Here is an 18,925-nt window from a genome sequence, read left to right as displayed (position 1 = left end):
TTGTTTTCTTTGTTTTTTCTTCATGTGAAGAGCAAGCTACTCAAAGCCAGACAACAGTCCTCGTGGTGACTTGTGGGACAGTAAAATTTGATGGCAACAAGCAGCGCTACTTCAACCAGAACTTCTTGCTGACAGCACAGGCCACATCCAACAGCACGGTGTGGAAGATCGCGAGTGACTGTTTCCGCTTTCAGGACTGGGCCAACTAGCGAGGAGCGGTGCGGGAAGCGACCTCTCATTGCACGGCATGAAGCTGGCTGTTCAGCTGGCCGCTCTGACTGCGGGCTGCGCTCAGTCTTCGTGTTGCATCTGTCGTTATGGAAGGTCTGCGGATGTCTCAGGCTCAATCCCAGTGGCCGTTGGCTTTAATAATAAACGATCTGAAAATGTAACGGGTTGCTCATGTTAGTTGAAGGTAATGAAATGCCGAAGGAGTCGAACCTAAGGAAATGCTGAAGGTAATGAGCTGTGTTGGAATCATTCCTAAAATGCCTTACGTGCAGCTGTGCTGCCACTTACAGACTTTTTGTATGTAACGCAGAAACTTTGAACACAGAATTCTCTTATTGTATAGTTCTGACCAAACGTGTAACTGCTTCAATTTGAACAGGCCTGTTTTTACAGTAGCATCTTAGCTCTTTTGAAGAAGATGCCCGCGGCGTGTACATAGAATTCTCAGAGCTACCTGCTCCTGGTTGTAAGAGGCTTGTGAGGACTGGCAGTGATTTCTGCTCTTTGTGAAAGTTGCAAATACAGCCTGTGAGTGTATGATCTCTCAAATAGTCTGTTGGAAACCTAGTGTTACCTTCACTGAGATGGAAGGACTGTATCTTGTCAGGTTTTCTTTTGACTTAAGCATCTCAGAATTTGGTGATTGTTAATTTATATTAGTTCATATTTAGGGAATACTGAATAACTCAGAACTTCAGTGCCAACAACTCGTCAAATACATGTGAAGGACTTCAGCCGCAGTTTTTGTTTTGAAGTCTTGTAGTGTAAGAAATAGGTCAGTAACATCATTTCTGTCTGCTCTGTCAGTTCTGTCACTGTGAAGGACGGAATATTCTTCCCATCTAAAGTCTGCAATTTTTGAATCCCTGTTATTTTTTCAGAAAATATTGTAATAATAATAAAAAAAAGACACTAAAGGTGTGTGTTACTGTGAAGTCTTCAATTTTTCTCTTCGGTGCTGTTATTCAGAACGGGTTCCTTGATTACTTTTAACTTAGAAAAAGAAGGTCTGAACACAAGTACTACCTTCCTTGTCAGCAGATTTTTATTACAGTTTTCATGTTTCTTTAACATTTTCCATATTCATTCTATTGTATTTTTTTCTTGCTTTAAGCAGCAGCTTTCATAAACAGTTTTCATGGGTGCAGGCTAGAAGATTGCCTATCTTAACTTGGGAACTTATAAAGTACATCTGAATATGGATGTTTTCATATAGTTTTACATGTGATAATACACTTGCTTGCTAATGAAAATACACGAGGGGAAATTGTTAATACTATTGCAGTGACAGCAGCAGCCATTAGGACTGCAGCTCACTTGGTTCTATTACCTAAATTGGAAAACTGTGAAAATGAGCAGTTTCTAGCGTGTATAAAACACCTGTGGTTGGTGTGATATTATCCTACAGATAACGGGGTACTTAGGTGAAATGAGTGGCTTTATATAATGTAAAGGTGCTCTTTACATCGTGGGATGTACGTTGGAATTGGTAACCTGACTTGCTTCAGAAACTGCTGCTATACTGAGTGGTTTCTGAAGCTACTGTGTAACTGTTTGTTTTCAACCTGAGGAATACTTGGTTTCTGCAAGCAATGTAAAAAATCCAGAATTCTTGAAAATTGTAAATACTGTAAATGCATTGTTATGTCTGTGTGTAGTGAAGAAAGGATTGCTTTATTCAGTTTGTTCTTAACAGAATATATGGGGTTTATATATTTGCATTTCTTCTATGAATTTGAGAAGAGAACCCTCAGTTTGCCTGTTTCTCACACAGCACTGTAGAACTGTGACTGGTGTGCTGTGCTTTCCTTGTTTGTTCTTGGTTCCATCAGCAGTGTTACAGCCTGCTTACACGCACCAAACGGGTTTTGTCTCTTGAAATGTAGCAATGGGTGCACCTGTAACATTTACCTTCAAACTCTGAACACATTTGCCAGGACACACACTTATACTTGCACCTAATAAGCTTGTTCTGGGAGTAAATACTTACTGGATGTTTGGATCCAAGTTCTGATTTGTATACTGATTTTGAAGCTCTTTTCTATGCAGAGTGGGAGATTTTGAATATCTGAGACAATGTTTTGATCGTTTTGTTCCTATCGATTATTTTCGTGCTATTTAAATGTACACTGCCTTTAAATCTGGCTTCTGCAAATAATATTTAAAAAAAAAAAAGGCCTGCCAGACGTGTTATGTAGGAGGCTTACTGCCTGCCTAGATGCACAGACGTGGTTTATACTCTTATTTAGTAAGATGTATAGTTGGAATTGGACTTGGTGTGCATATGGGGATATTGGGAGGGAAGCTTATTAGAGATGAGCTGCTTTAGTCCAGGGGAAAGTACTAGCTGTGTGCTGTCTATTTACAGACAGAAAGCCTCTTTCCAAGTAGCTGGATAAGTTAGGGATGCTGCAGCTTGTTATCACTCCTGCGGTGAAGTTAACAGAAGAAAACATAGAACTGCTTTTTATTCCGTTACGTACCAAATCAGTCAGTGCTGGTTTAATGTTCCTTCTTGTCGACTGTGCTGTAATGTCTGAAGTTTACGCCAGACATCCGAGAAGTGAACATATTTATGCTCTGAACTGTAACCAGGAACAAATATGTTTTGCTTGATAAGCAAACTATTAAGTTTTGCTTGATCCCAAGTCGGTAATATACAACCAGACAGTGAAACAAAGCCAGGTGAAGCACTTCCACTTACTAAGCTGTGGCAGCTGAAGTCTTGATAGACGTTCTGTGTTGTGTGCTTTCCCTGTATTGTCTTTGTAAGTCATTGTTCTTAATGTTGCTTTGTTATTCGACCACACTGCAGTTAAATTGACCTAACATGCTTGTACTGTTCCTCGGGATGGAGAAAAGCGGTTTGTTCTTGTGATGCAAATGACACTTTTGATATGCTTGCATTTCATTACCATGACTGGGAAAAAGCACATTATAAAAGAAATGCTGTTTTGTCAGCACTTGGATATATTTTGTAAGTTTTCAGAGTTGTTAAAAGACTTCTTGTAAGATTCCATTTTAAAAAGAGAAAGCCCCTTTTTTTTCCTTAAGACATTTTCGTAGCTTGTTCTTAAGATATTAAAGTTCAGGAAATAATTTGTGGCTTCTTTATCTTTACTGCTTGTGTTCTAGCTGTGAGTTATGTGTTCTGATTGTTGCAGCTGGTGCTGGGACACTGCAGAACAGGCGATGTGTCAGAAAAGTTACTTGGAGTAATAAGTAATCCTCTAGCAAATGCCAAGAGCACTGTGAAGCAGTAAATGCTGTTGAGCTGGCCAGAACATCAATCTCAGATTGATGTTTCCCACTGTATGGAGATCACTGGCCTGAACCAGTGACTGAGCACCTGGTGCAGGGGCGTAGCCAGCCCTGGGAGCACAGGTGGAAGCAATTCACCAGTGTGACCAGAAGGGGTGGGCCCAGGATCTGCCCCTCTCTGACCTCATTGAAGGGCTGGCAGCCACAAGGGAAGCATCTGCTTGGAGATGCTGCTTTTGGAGTGCTGGGCAAGCCCTGATTCTCAGGAAGGGGTAAGTGATTCCTCCTCTGTTACTGGGCTGGGACGCTACCCTTGGGTGATCCAAAATTGCTGTTGCCTCTCCTTACTGTCCTTACATCCTCCTATAGAAATTTACTGTTGTTTTGACTGCTGTCCAACAAACATTTGAATGAAGTATTTGGATGAAGCCAAACAATTTTATATTTACAATCCAAGATTCTGGAAAAACAAGTATTTACAATCTGGTAACACATTGTTGAGCCTCTGCTCTTTCTGTGCTAAGAAGAAACAAGGCACTTGAATAAGGAGTGTTTCATGTGGTAATTCACATGCTTCGTTCTATTTATTTGGTTGTTGATGTTGAATGACTGATGATCACTTAGTGTGGATGGCTTTTGGTTGCTGGTAATGAAGAGGATGGCAGCACAGGGTCAGAGTCTGTGCAGAAACAGGTGTTGTTCTAGAAGCAAGTAATGCTAACTATATTGTAATGTTTTTGCTGTGTTTGAAGGTATGAATTTTAGTGAGACTGCAAATAATCACTTCTTAGTAATTATTCTGAGAAGAGCTCTGGTAGCTGATGTAGCATAAAGAGTGAGGAATGCTGGGGAAAAACAAATCATGGCTAGGGATAAAACACCAGTTATTTTTGCTTGTGTGCAGAAGTGAATTTAGAAACTTACTGAATTTAGAACCTTATGGATGATCTGGATGAGGAGATTCAGTGCACCTCCAGTAAGTTTGTGAATGACACCAGGTTGGGAGGAAGTGTTGAACTGCTTGAGAGTGGAAAGACTACAGTGGGATCTGGATTGGCTGAGGCCAATTGTATGAGGTTCAGTGAGACCCAGTGCTGGGTCCTGTGCATTGGCCACAACAGCCCCATGCAGTGCTGCTGGTTTGGGACAGAGTGGCTGGCGACCTGTGCAGCAGGGAAGGATCTGGGGCTGTGAAGTGAGAGCCGGCTGTGAAGGCTTGAGGTGTTTGAGTGGTGATTACCCACCTTGCATCCTGAACAGAAATAAAGCTGTCTTCCCCCAAGCGCTTCCAAGGTGTTCCTGGAGACTGTAAAATTGACAGCAGCAGCAGCACCAGCTGTGGTGTGGCCAGGCATTATTTTAATTCAAATATGCTCAGTGGGGAGTGCTTTAAGAGAGCATTGCACTCTGCAGTGATGATGTGTGGTGGCTTCCGCAGGGCCAGAATCAGCTCCCAAAAAATGACTTGTTGTTCAAAGCCATAGAAAATACAGGAAGCATCACTGTTCTTTAAGGTTTCCAACCAGCAGATAACGTGTTACCTTATTTAAACATCTGGTTGAACCGTAACTATAAGGCAGAATAGATGGACTAATGAAAGTTGCAAAGTGCTACAGTTGACCGAGACCAGGTAATTCTTTCAGGTGTTGAAATGTACCAGTGGAACTGCAGATAATTAGAATGGGGTGCTTTGTTACTTACTTGGCAGGAGATTTTGTGCCTTATTTGAAATGTTTTCACAAGGGCTGCCCTTTTTTTAGACAGGATCTAAGTGTGGCGTATCATGTGTTATTTGGGGGGTGAGTTGTGTTGTGAAGATACGTAGTTGGTGGTGTTGGGTGCTGATGCAGGGGGACCACCACAGCTATTGTGTGGTAATCTGTAGAATGGAGCAGTGGAAAATAGTGACTGATACTAAATAAAACATACTGAGAGCACATTTAAATGCTGAATGTGTTGAAGTGTTAACACATGGATGTCCAACCTCTCGGGTTGCCTGGGCCACACTGAGTGAAGAGGAATTGCTTTGGGCCACGTGTATGTAGGTCTCTGAAAGTAGTGCCGCCTCGTTATTTCCACAGATGCAACAACAGATGCAAAGAGCACATAACTACTCGATAGAGCAAATTCTCAGCTACAAAGCACTGTTTTTCATCAGCTGTGTTTTCACCAGCAATGAACGAGAGCCTGCATACTCATCAAAATCCCACTCCTCACTGTGCTCACACCGCTGCGTGGTCTCTGGAAACATGCAGAGAGCAGTAATGAGTGGCAGCTGACATTCATGCAGGAATTCAATTCCACCCCTTTGCTTCATCCCACCTCACGTCAGACACCACCATGTCAGACTGCCCCTCTGCTGCCATCTGTCACACGGCAGCAGCAGGTAATGAGATACTGCTGGGAAGGTATCTGCCCCTCTGCTGCCATCCCACCGCTGCTGCCCCTGTTGAGGACCAGTATCATAAACAGGGGGCGTTACTTTCAGAGCAGCCCATGTGAAATATATACTGTTATATATATGTGAAATATATACTGTTATATATATGTGAAATATATACTGTTATATCAGTGTACATAAGTAACAAAACTTACTTTAACTTTTAATGTTTTAATTGAAATATATTTTTAAAAAGCAACAGAACCATAAAACAAATGGGATGTGTGACCTTGTTTTTGTGAGAGCAGCGTGTCAGCTCGGTGCCATGGCAGTGGCTCTCGTGTTTGTCAGATTTCTGATGAAGTTTGACTCCTGTGCTTCCTCCTCGAAAGCAGCTGTTCACGTACCGGCAAAAAGCAATGAATTGGGTGTGATGGTGGATGAGGGGTGCTTTTCTCTGGTAACAGAGGGCTTATGAAAGTACTTGAGCTGAATGCCTGATTGCAGCTCTGTGCATTTCTTTTGAAAATTCCCAGGTAATGGATTTACATCAACTGAGAATGAGTTGCAAAGATGAATTGCCGATTCCTGCCGGCTGCTCAGTGTGACGAGCTGCTGCCATGTGGCGCAGGGCCGGGGGCAGACATAGGATGGGCTGTGCCAAGTCAGTGTGTGCAAGTCTCGTACTTGGGAAATGGTGACAGCCCCTTCCCTATCCTTGCCCAGCTGAGGTGAGCTCTGCAGGTTTGCAGTACTTTCTGAGCTGTTGGTCTGTAATGCCTCGTGGAGGCTGCGGTCCTGCTGATGGACGCTTCACTGGGACAGGACTGAAAAGGGTTTGGATGTGTAGTAATTCGCTCTTTGTGATGGGAGAACGTTGGTTGTAGTCAGCTTAATTCTGATTGCGTTGAAGGAATTCCTCGCGGAAGCTCTGATGTGACTGAGGCCCCGTTGCTGTGGTCCTGGTGCAGTGGTTCATGATGTGAAGCTCCTGTAATTTCAGGGTTTTTGTAAAAACAAAACCCCTCGTCACCTCGTGCAGCTGATGTATGGCCATTCCCCGCAACGTTGCAGCTGCCAAGTTGAGGAAGGGCTTTAGAACTGTAGCTTTGCTGTCAGAAAGCGGCAGCTAGCGTGACGGTGGTGCGGTGAGAGAACGGCCCACGCGCCGATTTTGAGGGATGTCTGCAGCTGTAGGGATAAGTGATGCTATCCGGACGCACGGCAGCGCAGGCGTTTATTGCGGAAAGCGGTACCGACCAGCCGCCGGTTGCAGGGCGGCAGGACCGCCAACCTGCCGTCCCGGGCTCACAGCGGCCGCTCCTCTTCGGCCGGTCCGCCCTCCTCGGCCGCCTGGCCCGGGCCGCCGCGGCCCCAGTCGCGCTCGATGTAGAGGTGGTAGGGGTCGTGCTTGGACTCCAGCTTCCGCGAGCGCGTGTAGGCCAGGATGAGCCCCCCGGCCAGGCAGCCGTAGAAGATCATGATGAGCAGGATGTACAGCGAGGCGTCGCCCCCGGGCTCGGCGGCCGCCGCGCTGGCGTTGGCTCCGCTGCGCAGCTCCCGCAGCACTGCGCCCAGCAGCGCCTGCAGCCGCCGCGCCTCGCTGCAGTTCATTGCGGGCTGCGCCGAGCTCTGGCGGCGACGCGCCGATCCGCCCGGAGCTCGGTCAGAAACGGTGCGTGCGGGAGGGCTGAGGCTCCGCCCAAAGCCGCGGGGCTCTGCCTCCTGCTGTGCGCTCCTGCTGTAGGTCCTCCCTGCAGCGCTGCCACGCAGAGCAGAGCGTGGTGCTGGGAGCGTGTTTGGGGGGGCCCGTGCCACAGCCTCACAGCTCAGTCAAATGCGTATCCTTACTCTAGAAAGGAAAACGTCATCCATTTGAAAGATTCAGCCGGAAGGAGAGCAGCTCAGATACGGCAGAATTGGAGTAATTCAAACAGTAATTAACTGCAGAGGCTGTTGCTCTGGACCGGAAGGACTTGAGTGTTGAATATCGGTGGGCTGGTGTTGGGCTGCTCCCTACCTGTGTGGTAGAGAGGGACTGAGGATGTGGCGCAAGCAAGCCCTTCACTTTTTTCTCCTCAGAGCTCTGTGCCCATGGCTGTGGATTTTGAATTCTATATGAATTCCTCATGTGTCCCTGTTCCCAGCTGGCCCATCCTGTTGCTGTCTGAGCTCACTGTCTGCTGTGCTCACAGGTGGCTGTGGCAGTCGTGTTACAGGGGCACAGCCTGTCCATATATATATCTCCATATATATGGTCAGCTGTGTCTTCCTGCTGTGTGTGTAGGTGCCCCGTTTTGATTTTCTCTGCAGAGCCCTTTTACAAAACCACGTCCCTTCAGAGCCATGCTTGGTTAGGAATGTGCAGGCATCGTGCTTCATCAGGACCAAAGGGAGGTGTGCCACAGGCAGTCATTTCTGTTGCAAGTAGAAAGAAGATGCTCAATTTCATTGTGCAGAACCATTTAGAACTGCAGGAGCAAATGATTGGGTTTGTTCTGACTCCAAGAACAAAAAGTAAAGTAGAGCAGGCAGCTGAGGAGAACAGTATTCCTATTCTTCGTGCCCACTCTGTGGGGGGGGGAGCCATCAGTAACGAACTGATCCATGGCCAACAGGAAGAGGTAGGTTAGATACCACATCTCAAACAAACACAACCCAGCAACACCTCCTGGGGCTCTGCTGTGAGGTGTCATTGTGGTGTGAGACTCGTTGCAGATGTTGCTGGGCTTAGCTCCTATGTAGGCTCAGCAGCTCACTGGTAGCAGTAGTTCAAAATTGGAGAAGAAATGGAAAATTCAACAGTTTTTGTTTTGTGCTGCTCTGTTGTTGAAGTATTTGCTTCTTTTCTTTAGAAGTGTGAGGGCTCTGAGGATCAGCATGCCCCAGAGCTCACTTTGTTTACTTTAATGGGCATTGGCCTCATGTCAAGGCTAACATCTCAAAGTAAATGCAAATTTGACAAATTACCTGGGGTAATTTGCTGCGGGCTTCATTAGAACACTTGTTTTCGTCAGTGTCCACCATAGATCAGATCTAATTTTTCTTCCAGACATCTCTCTTCCCCAGTACAGGTGCAGCAAGGTTCTATGTGCTGCAGCTCCCAGCAAAAAAGCAGTACAGAGATGAAGCAGCCCTCTGCTGCCAGCACTCGTTCAAATCAAGTGAAGTGACGATGATGGTCCAACAACAAACATGCTTGCCATGGCCAGTGTGACCCCATCGTGTTAAATACAAACAGATAAACCAACCAATGACCTACTGTGCAGCAGCTCTGAGTTAACTGGGAAAGTGTTCTGTTCATTAATTCAGGTATCTTCACAGTGGTGTCAAATACCTGAGCCCAGCCTTTAGCATTCCATGTTAATAGTGGCTGAGAGCTTTATGGATTGCATTTTGTAAACCACCTTTGTGGCATTTTATGCAAAAGCAGCACTGGAATGTTGTTGTTTGTATCATTTTTGTTGTCTCTTTTAGTTTCTTGAGTTTCCATTTCATGGGCTAAAATTTAAACACATTTTCTCATGTAAATAGCACTTAACTAATAAGCAGGCTCCTTAAATACATAAATGCGTGACCAGAATTTATTTTTTGATTGCCTGTAGTTGCAGAACATGACTAATCCATCATTAGAGCAGCGTGGTTACCAGAAACAATCATTCCAGGAGGTGGGGAGGTGTTGGTTTGGTTCTGCCAGAACTGATGACCCGTGGTCTCAGAATGTGTCCTGTGCCATGCATGCAGCTCAGGAAGCCTTTGATGGGAACTGGGGCTCTGTGTGTTGGCTTGCCTGGGCTGCCTAAACACCACTTAACCTGCTCTTAAGGGAATGGCCATCACTTTCCCTGTTTATGCTAAACCAATTAAGGGCACCTGCTGCACTTGTACAGGAAGCAGATCTCTCCTCCAGCTCTTACCTGAGGTCCTGTGCTAAAGCCATCCCTGAAAGGTGTTCATTTAAACCTTTGACTCTGATGCTGTAGAGACTTTAAGTGGTGGTGATTCTGAGCAACTAGTTCAGTATTTAATAAGGAATTAATTTAAAGCTCTGGGTTTATTTTCAAAATGTTCTTTGCTTTGACTCCTAAATGACCCTTGATGTAAGCTTACTTTGTTTCTCCTTCCTGTCCCCTGGAGACAGCTCCTTTGGCCCTCTGAGGTGATGTTAGGTGTAGCTGAGGCTAATCACATTTGCTACATTCCTTACTTTTCTACAAGCTCTGTCACAAAAGGATTTGAGAATTAGTAGAAGCTCTTACCCAAATGCAAGCACTGTATTTGCAAATCACTTCCATGCTACAACTGAAGCAAGCCTAGTGTAATCCCTCCCTCACTTTTCCCCCCTTCTCCAAAAATACGTGAGAAGCTGATTGAACAAATCCTTTTGCAGCACATGCTACGTCAGGGCTCTTTTTTACCCTCAGGTACGTTCTTCTGAGCTGCTGCTTCTGCTAAGCCCTGCTGTTACGGTATGCTCCATTGCAAAGAGAATGGGAGGTGCTGACCATTAACTGGAAACAACATGCAAAACACTCCAGACACAAACTTGGTTAACCATTTCAACTGTATTCTGTTCTTGAAATGTCAGCGTGGTGTGTGTATATATACATTGAAAATAGCAACTCTCAGTCAGCCGAGACACAGAAGATAGCAGGAATCAAGATAAAATACATTTCATATAAATACATTCATGGTTTAAAAAAGAAAATCTTACAACTTGCTGACAGACTCAAGTGCGAGTAACTTTCTTACACATCTAACTTCTGTGATGCTAACAGGCTGCCTAAAGGTTATGCAACAGCAACTGGTTTGAAACATGGGAGGCTGCTAACATAGCTCCAGAACTGAGTCACTTGGAAAGCTGCAACTGGAAGGGAAAGTAATTCCTGCCTTCATGAACCCACAGATGTGCCAGTATGCTAAAGAGAAGCATCACACAGAACCTTTTACTTTCTGTACAGTGACAATAACAAATAATTTTCCTTTTTAGCCATCATATACACAACACGTTAGGAATAGAAGAAATCTATAAATACTTAAAATGAATTTGTAATATATAGCAGCTGAGCCACACCTGTACAAAATGAACGCAACACACAGGATTAAGAAAAGTGCAAAGTAGAACAGTATCAAGAGTCTCCACTTTTTTACAGCGTTTGTGGTTCAAGTGTGAAGAGCTAGCGGGGACGTGGGAGCTCAGTTACTGCAAGTCAAAGGAAACACAGTACTGGATGCTGCACACAAAATGATAAACAGTTATTAAATTGTAACTTCCCATTTCAGCACACCTACAATTTCCAGTTAATATAAGAACACTTTTTAATAAGGATTTCTATATAGTGATTTGTCCCTTTTTTTTAGTTCCTTAAAGGTTTTCCCAGCCACAGCGTACTTTGTCTAAGTAAAACAAGACACAGAGAAACTGCTATTGGTTTCTGGTTGGCTTTGTTTTGGGTGCTGTACTTTAAAAGGTGAACAGAAATCCCTTTCCATAAGGTAACTACAGATACTCAGACCCTGATCCTGTAAACCACATGGAAATAACTTGTACCATTACTCACATGTATGCAAAGGCCTAGAGGATCAGTGCCTTTAAAATAAAAACCCCATGCCACCTCCAAAAGAAAAAGAACAAATTCTCCTTTGAGTTTCAAATCTGTTCAGAGACAACTGCCCATCAATTTTGCTGTTGTCTGCCAGCCAGAATGCAGATTTTGCATTCTGCATTCAGCTGTTCATTTTCATCAGTACCTCCTGCAGCAAGGCAAGTCTTTGTTTTCTTTCAAGCTATGTCCCAGTGGAAAGCTCTGCTGGAGTTAAAATGTGGTGGCAAGTACAAAAGTGTTTGGTGAGTAGAGCTTGAGACAGTTGACTCAATGCTCTTGAGTGATGTTTTCAAATAACTTTTCTTTAGAAAGATTTTCAGTTCACCTGTATTTAAGGTAAGTGTATTTTATATTCTCTTATAGGCACTGTAAATATTGAAGATAACTGATGTGCGGAAGAATCCATCCATTTTTAAGCAGTCCATTATTAGTGATCTCTAGCATGTTCTTGACTAGGGTCTTTTTTATTTTTAAATGGAGAAGGTTGAAGTTGAAGTACCTATTTTCTCCCTACATGCCAGGCTTCACAATGAATTAGAGAAACTGCAAATAGTCTGAACATGGTAGAGAAAGAATAATGAAATTACCCGGCCATACTGCTTCATATAATTGTGTCTGTCTTAAAACTGGAAACAATCACATGAAACTCCAAAACACATCAATATTTTCTGCTGTTAAGTAGGAATTTAGAGTTTAAGATCTTCCCTGTTGCTCTCTTTAGAGATAAGAAACATTCATCAATTTGGTGTATTTTCTGAATACATGTGATACCTACAGTATACAAGGACATCCAAAGTCAAGGCATGATAAAGAACCCTCTGCACAACTGTCTAGTCAATTCAGCCTATTTGCCTCCATACATTCTTTCGATGTCGTTGAGGTAATGGTTTTTCAGTTCTTTCCTTTTCAACTTGAAAGCATCTGTTACTAACCCAGTCTCTGGAGTCCACGGTTCAGGGCTTAACCGCACTTTGATGGGTATTTCAAACCTCTCTAATTTCACTGCAGGGACAGCAAGAAACAACAGCGTGAGTAACACTGTTAAATGAAACATTCATGCTAACTACACATCTAAGGCAAGTATTCTAGTATGTATAATATAGTGACCTACTTGATGAAGTAACCCAAAAGACGGTACACAAGTTTAATTGTGTACCACAGCTCAGTGTCAGTACTACAGCATGCAAATATTCTAGTAAGATACTGTATTTACACCTTGTATTGAATGTGAGAGTATAAAATCTAAAGCTTGAAAGAAGTAAGTTTGTACCATGAAGATGCAAGACTGCTGTCACAAGGCTATGGGGTGAGTGAGGGGGGAGATGGATAATTGCCCGCGAGCCTCCCTTGCGCCAGGAACAGGGCAGGAACTCCTGCACGTGTGCACTACTGCACGGGCCTTGCTGTCAGGCCCTGCGTGCAGACCTATAATAGCACCCACTGAGACTTCTCTGTGAGCTTCTGGCACAACTTGTGGCAGCACAGCCTCTAGGTGGCAGCAAGTGTAGGACAGCTGGGACATCTGAGCCCACGAGCTCCTTCGTCTCCAGCTTCAAGCTGGTATTGGACCGTCCTGCTTCCTCATGTTCAGTTACACGTCTGCTCCTGGGAAAGGTGCAGTATGTACTGCTAAAAAACAAAACTGCCTCCTTAAGGTGATTTTCGAAAAAACCTTTCAAAGCAATTATATCTACATGGGAGACTATTGTCTAGAAAGGAAAAAATGTATGACAGTGACTTTGTACAACAATGCTTTATGTTATTTACTTAGTTCATGATGGAATCATGTAGATTAAAGCGTTCATACTTCAGTCAAATCCCTAAAAAAAATTTCATTTATTTTTAGGGAAGATTTAATACTGCCTTTCATTCTAAATTTCTTGGTTTCAAAAGGCAAATTTTGAGAGGCTTGTGCTTAGTGTATGCTTACACTGTTTTATTGTTTCCATGTAAGAGGTGCATAGCACTTTAGAGAGGTTCCTGATCCCAGTTAGCTTGGGGGTTTTTTGGCCCCATAAAGAACGGATGAGGTTTTGGATCACTTTTATCTCTGTAGCAAGGACAGTAGGATTAAGCTGTTGTAAACATAAGGGTCATAGTTGTTCTAAGCACTAATACACAACACTGCATGGAAAAAAGCTTTGAAATGTCTTGCTTAACTAATTTTCATGCCGCAAATGTCTTGTTAAGATCCAAAAGGTTTGGAAGGGAAGTTCACTGCGTTAAACATGCAGCCTTTCTTTACAAGTTAATTGGAAAAAAAAACTTTGCTTTTTTTTTTTTTTAAATAACATAAAGAGGAAGTGGTTAAGATGACCAAAAAGTATGTCTATTCGTGGAATAAGAGGTATGAATTTGACGTGGTCTTTCTGTTAAAACTCCTCTAAGTTTTGGTAGACTGAGGTAACAGGAAGAAGGAAAGCAGTCAGTGGGGATAACTGAAAACTTTTGCCTTAGTAAGTGCTGTGAGATTGGCATTTTACTTACTCTTGTTTGCCACCTCCTTAATTTCTCGTAGGATTTCAGCTTCCATTGTAGGATTGTTACAAATCTCAACCCAGGTTCCACTTATACCTTTCTGCTCAGCTAATGCCGTCAGCTTCTTCTGATTGGGAACCACAAAACTGATCACATAAGACTGGTCACTACCACAGGATAGCAAGAGAAGGAAGGGAAAAAAAAACAGTTGAAGCTTCAATTTCAAGGATAAAATGCTTGCTTGATTATAGATACACAGATCCACAGTGCTTCTTGAAATGCAGTTAATCCTGCATACAAAATCCTTTTTTACTGAAGGTTTTCACAACTGATGACTTATCAAAGCTCAGGATCTAAGAAACAACAGCATAATCTAGCTTTCCAACTATATGTTTCACTAGTTCTCTGCAGCTTCCCTTCACACTGTGTGTATAAGCAGGGGGGGAGGAGACACCTGGGCTATTTGGCTACTTCCAAAACTCAGAGATATAGTTCTGGTGCAGAACGTCTAGATGAATTTTCCTTCGTATTCTGACAGAAAGCCAAAGCACGTGCTAAATTATACCTGTTAAGGGTGGGACAAAACTAGACTGAACTACAATAGAGGAAATGCCAACAGAAAAGCATAAGTTACTTTTTTCAGTTTCAGGGAATCTTGGAGCCTATGTGTGTTACTTTAGAGATGCTACTTACACCTCGTGCTCTGGTGGGGGCTTTTGTTCAATGAAAACCATACTATGTCAGTATAGAAGTGTCACAGCTTGTATTTCGGTTTACACAAAGTTAATACTACTCTTACCTTTTGGCATAAGCACAGATATTATCAATCAATGAACAGTTCTTCAGTGCTGCCTCTACTTTGCCCAGAGACACGTATTCCCCAGCCTGTAGCTTTACCAAGTCTTTTTTACGATCTGAAGTGGGGGGTAAGAAGAAAAAAAACACCATGTGCTTGCTCCATTTAAACTTCTACGTTTCCACAGACTCATTTGCAAAGCCGATCTAAATGTATCTAGAGGTATGCCAGGTAAAAGTGAATAAAAATGAGTAAAGCATTTTACCAAGTTATAAAGATGCTAACAGCATGTACGGATGCTTGTAACTTTATAAAGGCTTCTGCCAGGAAGTTTACATAGCGTCACGCTTCTTGTCATGCAACCTATAGGAACGCGATGGAGACTCTGATTTTTAAGTTTTGTATAAAATACCAAAAAATGATGTTACATTTATTCATTAGCACACATGAATTAAATAGTGATTATGTAGCAGGGAATGGCATCGCTTCCAAAATTTTCTCATAGCTGTGAAGACTTCTGGAAAAGTCTTCTTGTGCAAAGTGCTAGGATTTTGCAAGCAGGTAATCTTGGCCCTGTCAAAGTCAACAGGACTAATCACATCCTTACAATTATGGCTAGGCAAGTTCTTATGGTAGTTTGAGAAAGCAAGAAGTGAGGCCAACCTATGATCTGCAGACACCCATCTGGATGGAATTCTCCTATATCTCCGGTACAAAACCATCTCTGACCATTCTCATCAGTGGTGAAATCTTCTGCTGTTTTTTCTTCATTTTTAAAATAACCCATTGAGACATTAGGTCCACCAATTACAATTTCCCCTCTAGGATTAGGCTTGTCTCTGTTAGTATAGCCCCCTGAAAAAAAAAAAATCCCCATACAATTATTTTCAAATTTTTCATTCTGCTGCTAAGAAAATGTTTTGATACTTCAGCTTAAAGTTCACGCACAAACTAATGACTGCTATCAAAGATGAACAGTTACTTCATATACTACAACCTAGCTAAGCAGATAGGCAAGGAAACCAGCTAAGCACTGGTTAGATTACTTGGTTACTTGCTCTGAAGTCAAAGCATCAGATGCTCTTACCTTCTTGCCAGTCTCTCAATCTGATTTCACAGCAAATAAGAGGAGCTCCAACTCTTCCAGTGCTATAATCAGCAACTTAGGGAAAGAACAAGGAAAAACACAAAATTTTTTTCATTTTGAAGTATAAACTCAAACTACATCTTTGAGAACAGCTTATCTCAAGTGACTTTACTGCAGTTAAGAGATACAGCTATTCTGAATTTACCTTCTAAAAAACTCTTAAAATATACTCCCATAAGTATTTTAACTACCTTCTGTAATTGTTCCAGCTCCACATGTTTCTGTCAGTCCATAGCCTTGGCCCACGGGACAGCAAAAACAGATATTCATGAATCTTTGTGTTTGGGGTGAGAGTGGGGCTCCTCCGGAAAGCATCATGCGGATGTTCCCTCCTAGCAGTGCCTTTACTTTTTTAAACAACAGTCTGGAAAGAGGGAAAAATGTATGTTAAGGATCAGTCCCTCAGCTCACTTTTATGAAAAGGAATGAGGCAATCCTTCCTATCTGCAAAACCTCAAAAATAACGTTCACAGATTTTAGCGGAGAGCAGGGATAATTGAAAGCTTCTTGTCTAATGCTTGGAGACTGCAGAATTCCTACAACTTACATAAATAAAGTTTTCAATTCTATAAACAAAAATGAAGTCCAATGAAAACTAACTAGTCATCTTGTCATTCTTACTGGAGATTAATCATTCATCCTGGAAACCACTCACTCCTAAACTAATTGCTCTTACAGGAAACCGGTCATACTTAGGCAGGAGAGCAGCCCCACGCAAAAGGATCTGGGGGCCTCTTGTTGGCAGCATGTTAAATCTGAGCCAGCAGTGTGACCTGGCAGCCAGAAGGGCCAACCATACCTGGAGGTGCAACCAGGTCCAGTGCTGCCAGCCAGGCAAGGGAAGGGATTGTCCTGCCCTGCTCCGCACTGCTGCGGCCTCCCCTTGAGCAGCGGGTGCATTTTGGGTGAGGGTCAGGCTGTGTGTTAGGAAAAGATTCTTCACCAGAGGTTGGTGGGCACAGAACAAGCTGTGCAGGACAGTGGGCACAGCCCCAAGCTGCTGGAGTTTGAGTTGTGTTTGGACAGTGACCTCAGACGTAGGGTTTGGGGAGTCCTGTGTGGAGCCAGTGGTTGGACTCGGTGATCCTTGGGTGTTCCTCCCCACAGTCTGTGATTCAATAATTGCCATTAAATATCTCCTCCGTTTCCTGCAAGAACTTGGCTTATTTCAGTTTAGTCATTAGATCGTGTTTGCGTGCTGCAATAGAATTGTCTGATGTTGGATAGCTTAGATGATTGTTCTTTTAGCCTGCTTTGACAAATCACAATGAAAAAAGTGCAGTTGGGCCATGAATCATACTTACATGTTACACAGAGGTGCATCGTATCCTCTTTTGATTTGTTCCAGTTTGTAGTCATAGCCTATCTTGAACAGAGTTCTCTGAATATAGTTCATCTCCTGAACTTTACTCATGACGTTTTTATAAATTCTGTCCATTATTTCCTATAAAGTGTTAAAAAAAGAGCAAGGAAAATTACCATGAAGAGTAAAATTCCATGCTAAAAATAATAATCAAAAAAAACCAAAACAACTATTATTCTTCCTTTTAAATGAGTAACACAGCATGGATGAAAATATCTGCATCATTGGTTAGGCAATGCTTAACTTTAATGCTTTTAATATGTTATCAATTAGGCAATTTATAGATCATTGCAGCCTGGAGCTGTTTGAAATGGGTGAACTGAAGTGTCAAAAGTGCAGCAGAAAAATGAGGGACTTATCCTGACTTTTCTCTATTTGCTTATGTTGCCAACAGCATCACTAGAGAGGAAGAGCCCTCAAGTACGTAGCTTAGCTTAGCAAACTTAGGCAGATGTGTAAGTCAAGGGCAAATAGCTGAGAACCATGTTAGATCTCCAGACGCATTGCAGCAATTTACAATACCACCTGCATTTCTGCAAACAGCTTTCTGAGCACCACATCTGGTTTTAAAATACTTCATACCCTTTGCTCTTAAGATCTCTTCTCTATCAATCACAGCTGCAAATCTTGGGTTTTATTATTTACATTATCAGTAACACTGAACCCAAAGTATGAAAAACTGATTTATAAAACCTTGAATTTGGGTTTAGCTTTTTGGAAAGCCTGCAGTGGCGTGACAAGGTATTCAGAATTACAAAGGCCAGAAGGAACTATGAGCACATTCTAACTGAATCAAATATTTAGATGTATTTGTGCCTGTAATTAATTACTCTCTGTTACATTCCTTATAAACTTTCATCACTAGTGATGTTATGATATTTTGATGACAGTATAAAACTTTTAGCAAGTGAAATATTTATGAGGTGGATGGTGGGTAAGCAGCAAAGCATTTTTCTTCCCACGGCGTTCTGAAGGTTTCTCCTCCTTGCTGCTGATTGTTGGGCTCCAGGTCCTCTATGCTAGCAACTGAAAATGGATCAGTAGTTTCAATTTCTTTTTTTACTCTAATTTCTTTGTGATAGTGAGTCTGTGGAACCTTAAGTGAGGGTCAGCATTATCACTGTTTGACCATTCTGCAGTTAATTCGTATGAAGGTGTCTGTGTGGATGTTTTTTTTTTGGCACATGCTTTTTGCAGATTGCTCCCAGAAGTGGATTATGCCCAGATTTTAAATTAGCATTGCTTTTGCTAGCAGTCAAGAGTTGAGCATTCCCTAAGAAATAGTTTAAATAGCTATTTTAAAAAAGGGGGGTGTATGTTATTGGTTATCACTCAGTGGACTACTAAGAAAAATACCTCTGTACATTATTTCTATTTTAAAAACAAAAAATTCAAGTTAGTAATTGATTTTAAAGCTCCTGGCTATTCACAAAAGAGGCTGCAGAACAACAGAATCTCAGATCAATCAAAACTTGCTATTACTAGATGAAACCAAACCCTCCTCCTTCTATCACACCCTTCAATGTAGCAGAAGCTGATGCTTCTGGTCTTCTGAGCCATATGGATAGAATCATGAAAGAGGTAAACACAGTCATGGAACAACACATGTTCCAAGGCATGTGAAGGTTTTTCTTCAGCAGAAAGCAGCAGATATGTCTGATTT

The 18,925-nt window shown here is 42.5% G+C and overlaps 3 protein-coding genes across 10 annotated transcripts in view; 1 reads left to right on the top strand and 2 right to left on the bottom strand.

The window, feature by feature from the left end:
- NXT2 (nuclear transport factor 2 like export factor 2) overlaps positions 1 to 1,148 on the top strand; it is a 71,023-nt gene extending 69,875 nt beyond the window's left edge. For all 3 annotated transcript variants that reach the window (XM_042825321.1, XM_042825322.1, XM_042825320.1), the window contains one exon: positions 31 to 1,148. In XM_042825321.1, the coding sequence (XP_042681255.1) occupies positions 31 to 209 (179 nt within the window). In that variant the 3' untranslated portion in view covers positions 210 to 1,148. The remainder of the gene's footprint in view (positions 1 to 30) is intronic.
- Positions 1,149 to 7,180: 6,032 nt separating this feature from the next.
- Positions 7,181 to 7,486, bottom strand: KCNE5 (potassium voltage-gated channel subfamily E regulatory subunit 5). The gene has a single exon (XM_042825402.1). The coding sequence runs from the start codon at positions 7,484 to 7,486 to the stop codon at positions 7,181 to 7,183; it is 306 nt and encodes a 101-aa protein (XP_042681336.1).
- Positions 7,487 to 10,418: 2,932 nt separating this feature from the next.
- Positions 10,419 to 18,925, bottom strand: part of ACSL4 (acyl-CoA synthetase long chain family member 4) — a 34,537-nt gene continuing 26,030 nt past the window's right edge. For all 6 annotated transcript variants that reach the window (XM_042824947.1, XM_042824951.1, XM_042824949.1 and 3 more), the window contains 7 exons: positions 17,204 to 17,343; positions 16,091 to 16,263; positions 15,840 to 15,914; positions 15,416 to 15,607; positions 14,756 to 14,870; positions 13,966 to 14,123; positions 10,419 to 12,480 (listed from right to left, as the gene is read on the bottom strand). In XM_042824947.1, coding sequence (XP_042680881.1) covers positions 12,323 to 12,480; positions 13,966 to 14,123; positions 14,756 to 14,870; positions 15,416 to 15,607; positions 15,840 to 15,914; positions 16,091 to 16,263; positions 17,204 to 17,343 — 1,011 coding nt within the window. In that variant the 3' untranslated portion in view covers positions 10,419 to 12,322. The remainder of the gene's footprint in view (positions 12,481 to 13,965; positions 14,124 to 14,755; positions 14,871 to 15,415; positions 15,608 to 15,839; positions 15,915 to 16,090; positions 16,264 to 17,203; positions 17,344 to 18,925) is intronic.

The sequence above is a fragment of the Centrocercus urophasianus genome, unplaced genomic scaffold (genome assembly GCF_019232065.1).
Source record: "Centrocercus urophasianus isolate 14NV4802_14NV808 unplaced genomic scaffold, USGS_Curo_1.0 seq_24, whole genome shotgun sequence".
NCBI classification, from domain to species: Eukaryota; Metazoa; Chordata; class Aves; order Galliformes; family Phasianidae; genus Centrocercus; species Centrocercus urophasianus.
Note: the sequence above shows the minus strand (reverse complement) of the source record. Positions and strands in the feature narration are given on the sequence as shown.